Below are 8,789 nucleotides of genomic sequence, written 5' to 3'. Positions count from 1 at the left end.
ATGATCATGCCAAGGTTTATAGGTCCTATATATACTTGGGCAGAAGATTTCCAGTTTCATATAATGGGAATTTTTTATTTTCTGTAATTTCCTTTATCTTTTGTTTGGTTAAGAATTCATCTCATTAGCTGTGAAAAGTAGCAAAAAATTTTGATCTAAGCCTAATTCTGCTGGACTGTTTTCCAGCTTTCTAGTAGTGTTTTTGTTTTTTTAAACTAAGTCTTCTTTCCTAAGTATGCTGTTTTCCAGTTTATCTAAAACTGATTTGTTGAGTTGCACTGTTTCCGAGTCTCCCTTTTTAAATTTCTTCCTACTTCTCTTTTGACCAACATTAAATGGTTTTGATGATTCCTGCTTTATATCCCCCCTTTGTCCTTACGTCTTTTTATGACTTCACTTGATATTATAGGTCTTTTATTTTTCCAAATTAATTTTGTTATTATATTTTATCAAGTTCTATAAAGTATCCTTTTTTTTTTTTTTTTTTTTTTTTTTTTTTTTTTTACAGCAAAGCTTCATCTTTGGATCCAAAGGATTCAACAAGGGGCAGATTGAGACAAAGCAGGACCAGGGGGTGGGGTAATGTCCAGAGGAAAAAACAAGGGGCCAACAAGAGGAAACAAGAGCTAGGTGCATTTGGTCTGTAGGAAAGGAGAAAATATTTGTATGGAGAAAGAGGGGAGTTTTGTTCCCTGCATGGTGCCCTAGTATTGTCAGGTAGGAGGGAGGGGCAGAGTGGGCATCTCACTCTCTCGGACATAAGATGAGAGGGTGATGCCCTGCCCTACCAACCGCCCCCAGGTTAAGGAAAGTTTGTGTAAGTCTCCTCTCCCATTGGAGAGCCAGAGCTGGTTTCCTCAGGAGACTGGTATCTTCCACTTCTCTCCCACTCTCCCCTCAGGATCCCCGGGGGCATTTTTCCAGGTTCAATCTCTGGAAAAAATTTTTGCTAAATTCGTAGGTGCTGATCATAATGGCACAGGAGGGGGCTGCCTTGATGATCCATGGGAGGAAGCCTGCAAAGAGTCCTCTGGCCCCAGATTCAGCCTGAATCCGCCGGAGCAGCAGCCAGGTGGAAGTGGAGCGTGGGGATGTCACTCTCAAGGCTCCCACACTTCCCAGCTCCATCTGACGCTGAGTTTTCACCACATCGAAAGGCAGTGTGAGCACAGCAGCCACTGTTCCTGAGAAGGCTCCAGACACAAAGCTGATGCCGACTGAAGTTCGGTCCTTGGCTGCCATCTTACAAAGCCATGTCTTCACTAACTCATAGTTAAACCAGTACAGGGCTGAGAAAGGCACATCCCTCAATGCAGTGGCACCCCAGCCAAGCCACAGAGAGCGCCAGCCACCCTGGGACACGGCTGCCCGGACACAGGCCCCAAGTTCACGGTAGGACAGATGCTGAGCCTGAAGCTTTGTTCTCACCAATTCCAGGGGGCTGATCACAGTCACAGTACCCAGTCGGGCCATAGCCCCTGCCACCATGGGCGCATAGAGGTCAGAAGTCACAGTTCGGCTGCACAGGAGAGCCTTGAGCTGGTCATAGGTGGTAAAGTATATAGCGGTGGCAGGCACTGTCATTACTAGAGTCGCAGGGAGGCCACTCCACAAGGTCCTAGCACCCTCATGCCGAGTAATCTTCACAAAGGCATCCATGGTGCCAGTGAAGTAGGTGGGATGCTGGTACCAGACAGCACATCGGGAGCCATTCTGACACAGATAGAGGGGCTCTAGGATGCCATTGCAGTAAAGCATACACCTCCATTTAGTGTAGGGGATGCTCCAGGACCCCTGGGATTGTGCCAGCCCACTAGTGGGAGAAGGACGCTGGGACTGTAGTCGGACTTTTACCACATCCAGTGGGGTCATGAAAATGGAGGTAACGAGGGCCCCTGTGCCTGATGCCACCATCTGCTGTAGGGGGCTAATGCCCCCAGGTGCCTTCTCTGCCATTACACTGTCTCTTGCTCACGGGCGGCTTCCGTGGCGCACGCGCTCCTCACTTCACGCATGGGTGAACGGTGGTGAAATGCCGGGTCCGGGAGGCGGTGAGGGTCCTCCGCAGACCATCCCGGCCCTCTCCCGGCCTCGGGCCCATAGCCCGGCGCCCGCCGCCTGCCGCTTTCGGAAGCCGAGCCTGGATTCCTGCTCTATAAAGTATCCTTTTGATAACTTGATTGGCATAACATTAAAACTGTAAATTTACTTTTAGTAGTATTGTCCTTTTTATTATAGTGGCACGACCCAGCCATGAACATGCAGTATTTTTCTAGCTGTTTAAGAGATTCTTTATTTCTTTAAAGAACACTTTGTAATTGAATCTCTATAAGTCTTTTGTCATTTGGTTGATTGATCCCCAGACATTTTACATATTTTGTAGTTTTGCATAATGGGATTTTCTTTTATGTTATTACTTCTTGGATTTTGTTATTATTACGTAGAAATGCTATGAATTTTTTGAAGTTTATCTTGTAGCCTGTAACTTTGTTGAAGCTTGTTTTCAGTTATTATCTTTACTGGATTCCTTAGGATTTTTAAAATAAAACATATCCTCAAATATATCATCAAACCATATCATCAGCAAATATAGTTTCATCTCCTCTTATTCCTTTCATTTCTTTCTCTTGTCTTATCAATATTGCTAATATTTCTAGAACTATATCAAAGAGTAGTAAGGAGAGAAGGCATCTTTGCTTTACTTCTGCAATTACTGAGAAAAGTTCTCACTTATTCCCTTTGCTGTGTTTGCTATTTTGTTTATTTGATTTATGTCTTCTTTTTAATCAGATTGACTAAAGGTCTTTTTATTAGTCTTTTCAAAGAACCAGCTTTTAATTTTGTTTATAATTTCAGGAGGTCCCCCCTCCCCCAATTTTTCTCCTCTAATTTTTAGTCCCTCCTCTTTTGTTCTTATGCTTGTTTGCTTTCTAGTTTCTTAAGAATATATTTTGTTCTTCAGTTTTCTCTTTTCCTATTTTTTGAATGCTTGTTTGTAGGGATGATTTTTCCTTTAAGAACTACTTTAGCCACATTCCAGAAATTTCAGTATTTTTATATCATCACTATAATTTTGTTTCTATGATTTGTTCTTGTTACGATTAAAAATGATAAAGACTAATAGTATAAGAGAAATTAATATTTTAATTGCCATGCTGATAGAGATAAATTGACCACGCGCATCTTTAAGAAATCTCTGGCGCCCCTGCCATTTTCTTCCATACCTTCCCTACTACTCTCTCTCTCCCAGTAGCCTGCTCAGGTAACAAAACAGGCTGTCTCCAGGCTGCCCTCCAAATTTAAGCTGCCCTATACGTGGGGACGTCTGATGTCCCCACGTCCAAAACCAGAAACTGGAAACCCATTAGATCACAGGGAATGTAGTCTCAAAGTCCCCACGAGTCCACAGGAAGAATTCCAAACACACATTTCCCCCTGAGATCAGGCAAAAAAAAAGGTTGGACCTTTTTCTTCTCTGAATCTGTAAACATAGACAACTTCTAAATTTCAGGAATTTGGAGGATAAAAGAAATGGGTAAAACTAGCTGCATTGACAAAAAGCCAATTTGGGGGCAGTCGCCTATTGGCATAAGGGTGTACGTTCAAAACAAATGCATTCAACTCATTCAACTCCCCATAGTTCAAATCAACTGCACCCAAAGTTCAATTTTGATCTTCATGGTCCAGTGAAGGTCTTTAGGCATCTTTTTGGTGCCTCCACCAAACAGGTTCATTGTCTGGATTCTGGGGAGATGGCAAGATCCTTATCCTGAAATTATTCTCAAAAGGATTTAAACTTTACATTATAGATTATAAAACATACCTTTCCTTCTAAGAATTATACATTCTTTGATATACTCATTATTTAGGATTTCATTTTTCATTCTCCATTTAGATCTGTCTTTTGTTTGTACCCTTTGGACTGATTGATAATAATCATAACAGTTGACATTTTGTAGTGCTTATTATGTGTCAAGCACTATCCACTTATCTCATTTGAGAGTCAGAAAAAACCCTGAGAAGCCAGTGCTATTATTACCCACATTTTATAGATGAGGAAACTGGAGCACAAATAGAGGTTAAGGGTCCCACAGATGACTATGTCCTTCATCATTTCTTACAATACATCACATTTATATGCCATAACTTGTTCAGCTATTATTAATTAATGGGCACCCCTTCAGTTTACATTTCTTTGCCACCATGAAAGAAAGTGCTAGAAATATTTTTGAACTTATGGGTCCTTCTCTCTCTTTGAGTTTTTTTTGTTGTTGTTTTTTGTTTTTATTTTTTAGTCTAGACCTAGTCAAAGGATATGCAAAAACTTAATAGGTTTTTAGTGACAGTACCCTAGTGCTGTCTAGAACGGCCAGACCATTTCATAAGTCCACTAACAGTGCATCATTATAATCATTATACCTGTCTTCCCACAGCTGTGCCAGCATTTGTTATTTTCATTTTTGTCAAGTTCATCAATCTGGAAGATGAAAGATAATACCTTAGATTTGCTTTAATTTACATTTCTTTAGTTAATGGGGCAGGTATGTAGCCCAGTAGATAAGAGTATTGGACCTAGAGCCAGGAAAACTCATGTTCAGGGCAGTGAAGGTAGCTCAGTAGATAGAGAGCTAGACCTGGAGATGAGAGGTCCTGAGTTCAAATTTAGTCTCAGATACTTCCTTGCTGTGTGACCCTGGGCAATTCACTTAACCCTAATTGCTTATCCCTTACCACTTTTCTGTCTTGGAAGTGGTACTTAGTATCAATTCTAAGTTGGAAGGTAAGGGCTTAAAAAAAAAAGACATCTTCCAGAGATCAAGTCTGGCCTCAGGCTAGCTATGTGACTGAGCACTCAAACCTCTTTGCCTCAGGTTCTTCACCTATAAAATGAGTTGGAGAAGTAAATGGCAAGCCACTGCAGTATGTTTTCCAGGAAAACCCCGAAGGGAGTTACAAAAAGTTGGACACAACTGAACAACAACAAATTAACATTTTTTCACATGACTATTGACAACTTGGATTTTTTCTTCTGAAAATTGCCTATTTATATCCTCCCATTTTTCAAATGGAAAATGACTCATTCTTATAATTTGAATCAGTTCCACATATATGTTGGAAAAGAGACCTTTTTTTAAATTTTTTATTTTGAATGTTTTCCCCTAGTTACATGTTTCATGTTCTTTCCCTCTCCCCCAAACCTCCTTAACCCCCCCTTAGCCGATGCACAATTCCACTGGGTTTTACATATATTGAAATGAGGCCTTTTTAAGAGAAATTTATTGCAAAGATTTATTTTCCCCCATAACATCCCCATTTTCTACTTTTCTTCTAATCTTAGATGCTTTGGTTTTATTTGTGCACAGATTTTTTTTTATTTTAAAGTAATCTAAATTTTCCATTTTTTTGCAAACCTGCCTATCTCTTGTTTTGTCATGAATTCTTCCCTTATTCACCCATCTGAAAGCAATTTATCCCATGCTCCTTTAATTTGTTTTAAGCTCAACCTTTAGTTTTAGAAAGATTTTTATGAAGTGATACAAGGTGAAATGAACAGAACTAGGAGAATAGTTTATAGAATAACAATACTGTATAGACAACTTAAAAAAATTTAGTAACTCTGATCCTAGTTTCTCCCCTTTTAGATTGTGAACTCCTTGAGGGCAGGAATTTATTTATTTATTTTTGCCTTTTTTGTTTCTAACACTTAATAGTTACTTAATAATGTTTGTTTTTGTGCTCAGAGACCACACCGATTAATGTAATAATAGAAAGTTCAGACCTCTAATTGGATCAATAAGTCAGATTTAAACTAGTATGAAAAAAATATATATTTTTTTTAAATTTGGAAGGAATTACTTGGCTAATTGGTATAAAAACAGATATCATACTAGAAAATATTTTGTAATTGGTTGTAGAGAATCAGTTAAAACCTGTGGCATTATACATAGCACAGCAAGCCAATTCTAGCTTACAGTGCAGCATATAGTTTGGGGAACCTCTAGGTTGAAGAGTGCCTGGGGGAGGCAAACCTTGTCACCTGGGTGAGAGGGCAGTGAGCAACTAAAGGAGAGTGATCCCAGAGGGAGTCTAATTCCTCCTTCCCCTCAAAGAGTCAGATATTCTGGATTTTTTCATTGTAACTGATGATTTTGTGCATTGGTTTTGGTAGTCATGTTCTCCAAGCAGCTGATGGCAGAGTCTGTATCCAGTACTGGAGACAAAACATGAACAGAAAAGGCCACTTTAGAATTCTACAGGAACACCAACACCCAGAGCATAGCCAAAATTTATGACTAAGGAAGACTTAATGAGGACTCCATAGAAACAAGGACTGCCAGTCGCCAGAAGCTGTGTTCTAATTTGCCACGTGCTTTCTCTAGATATGTATCTCATTATCCACTGCAATCTAAATTTCAGCCCATTCTCCCTAGGAGTTATATTTAAGAGAGATAATGTGCTTCATCATATTAATAAATATATTAATACATCATATTTGTATATTTACCAAATAGAAATATATAAATATTATAAATAATATAATGTGATGCTATAATAAATATAATATTAAATGTGAATTATTATAAATCATATTAAATATGATATTAAATAATATCATATTAATAAAGACACTTTTCTAAAAGTAAATTAAGTTGGCTGACTGATAAGCAATGGACAGTATACCAGATTGGGGCTCAAAAGCAATATCATTAGTAATCACTGTTCATTAGAGTCATACCTAAAACTCTGAGAGGAGAAATAATTAGCTGCCCTCCAGCTGATTCAGTTCAAATGGGAATTAGGGAAATAGCTCTTGTTGGAGATATCTCTATGTAATAATTGTTTTTGTTCAGTCTTTTCAGACGTGATTGATATTTTGGGAACCCATTTGGGGTTTTATTGGCAAGGATAACAGAGTAGCTTGCCATTTCCTTCTCTAATTCATTTTATATTTGAAGAACTGAGTGTTAAGTGACTCAATCTAAGAAAAAAACCTTCCTAATAATTCAAGCTATCTGATGTTGAAATTGATTGGTAATTGAGCCTCACCTCAGAAGTCTTTTTTTTTTTTTTTTAAAACCCTTACCTTCTGCCTTAAATTCATTACTGTGTATTGGCTCCAAGGCAGAAGAGTGGTAAGGGTAGGCAGTGGGGTCAAGTGACTTGCCCAGGATCACACAGCCAACTTAATAAGTGTCTAAAGCCAGTTTTGAACTCAGGAAGATGAGTCTTCCTGCCTTCAGGCCTGGTACATTCTCCAACATACTCCCTAGCTGGAGCAAGGATATGACTAAATCTGTGCATAACAAAGATGAATCTGTTAGCATTGCAAAGAATGGGCTGAAGAGAGAAATTGCAGGTGGGAAGAACAAGTTAGTAACCATTTGTAATTGATGGGATAATTCTAGGAAATTCAATTATATCATTCTTTGTTTTAAGTTTTCAGGAACAAGTCAGAACTGTAGCTTATTCTTTGTTCTCTGTTTGCTTTGGCATTACCCCAAATCACCCAGGCTTGTGGTTAATATTTCCCCAAAGTTAGACAAACATTTTCCTTTGATTAGGCCCCTTGGGCTTAGATCAGCTTGTGACTAATGGAGGCACTTCCTTAGATCTGGCTGCTGGTCGCCAGAGAGAGAGTCCCTCACTAAACATCTTCTTCCATTTGAACGTTCTTTGAAACTGGTTTTTGCTACAGAATCTGGTTCTTCTTTCTGTGAGTCAGACAATATTAAGAGAGCATTCAGAATGTGCATTGAGAATAAATCACCAGATATGTTGGGGGCAGGCCTGGGAGAGCTAACCGGATGTGAGACAGAATTCATTTCAGGAAATATTTATAGGTGGTATAACATATCGATCAAGCTTTCCTTCACTATTGAGATCTCAGATAGTCTTCCTTCTCTTCCTTCTTTCTTCTTTCCTACATAAAAACAGTAAACCAATGCTAAGTATCGTTTCCAAGGCAGAAGCGTTAGATTATTGGGGTTAAGAGGTTTGCCCATGATCACAAAGCTAGGAAGTGTCTGAGATCACATTTGAACCCAAGACCTGGCTCTCAATTCACTGAGCCATCTCCTTGCCCCACTGGGAAGCCTTCCCTTCCCTTCCCTTCCCTTCCCTTCCCTTCCCTTCCCTTCCCTTCCCTTCCCTTCTCACAATTGTCTTTCTATCTCTTTATCTACCTCTATCTCTTTGTTGTTCAATCATGACTGACTCTCCATGACCCCATTTGGGGTTTTCTTGGCAGAGATCTTGGGGTGGTTTGCCATTTCCTTCTCTAGCTCATTTTATAGATGAGGAAACTGAGGCCAATGGGATTTTTACATGACTTGCCCAGAGTCACAAGCCAAGAAGTGTCTGAGGCCAAATTTGAACCCAGGACCTCCCATCTCCAGATTTGGCTCTCAAACCACTGAGCCACACAGCTGCCCCCACTTGGAAGTCTTTGAACAAAAACTGAGTAACTTCTTTTAGGGGGTGCTATAGAAGGCATTCTTGCCCAGTTATAGATTGGAGTTGGTGGTCTTTGATGTCACTTTTTGACCACTTACCAGTTAGTAAAAAGAAAGTAGGGGAAAGTGGAAGTGTCCTATGCTCAGAGACAAAACTTCAGGTTCCCAGAATCACAAAGGCAAGGAGGACATGTTGAAGCAGGCAAAGACACTGAACGAATTGACCAATCTGTTGTTATATAGTACTATGGAAATACCAATCTTGATAATGAATTTTGATTTGGACTAAGCTATCCAAGATAATTATTAGAGGGATATGCTGAGATGATAATACTA

At 39.5% G+C, this 8,789-nt stretch overlaps 1 protein-coding gene across 1 annotated transcript; it reads right to left on the bottom strand.

Moving 5' to 3' along the window:
- Nucleotides 1–514: 514 nt before the first annotated feature.
- On the bottom strand, nucleotides 515–2,114 carry LOC123251125 (solute carrier family 25 member 39-like). Its single transcript, XM_044680305.1, has 2 exons — nucleotides 2,008–2,114; nucleotides 515–1,972 (listed from the first exon to the last, which is right to left on the bottom strand). Exons 1-2 carry the CDS (start codon nucleotides 2,013–2,015, stop codon nucleotides 898–900), a joined length of 1,083 nt encoding a protein of 360 aa, XP_044536240.1. The 5' UTR covers nucleotides 2,016–2,114; the 3' UTR covers nucleotides 515–897.
- Nucleotides 2,115–8,789: the final 6,675 nt, after the last annotated feature.

The sequence above is a fragment of the Gracilinanus agilis genome, chromosome 6 (assembly GCF_016433145.1).
Source record: "Gracilinanus agilis isolate LMUSP501 chromosome 6, AgileGrace, whole genome shotgun sequence".
Classification (NCBI taxonomy): domain Eukaryota; kingdom Metazoa; phylum Chordata; class Mammalia; order Didelphimorphia; family Didelphidae; genus Gracilinanus; species Gracilinanus agilis.
This window is presented reverse-complemented; position numbering and strand designations above follow the sequence as displayed.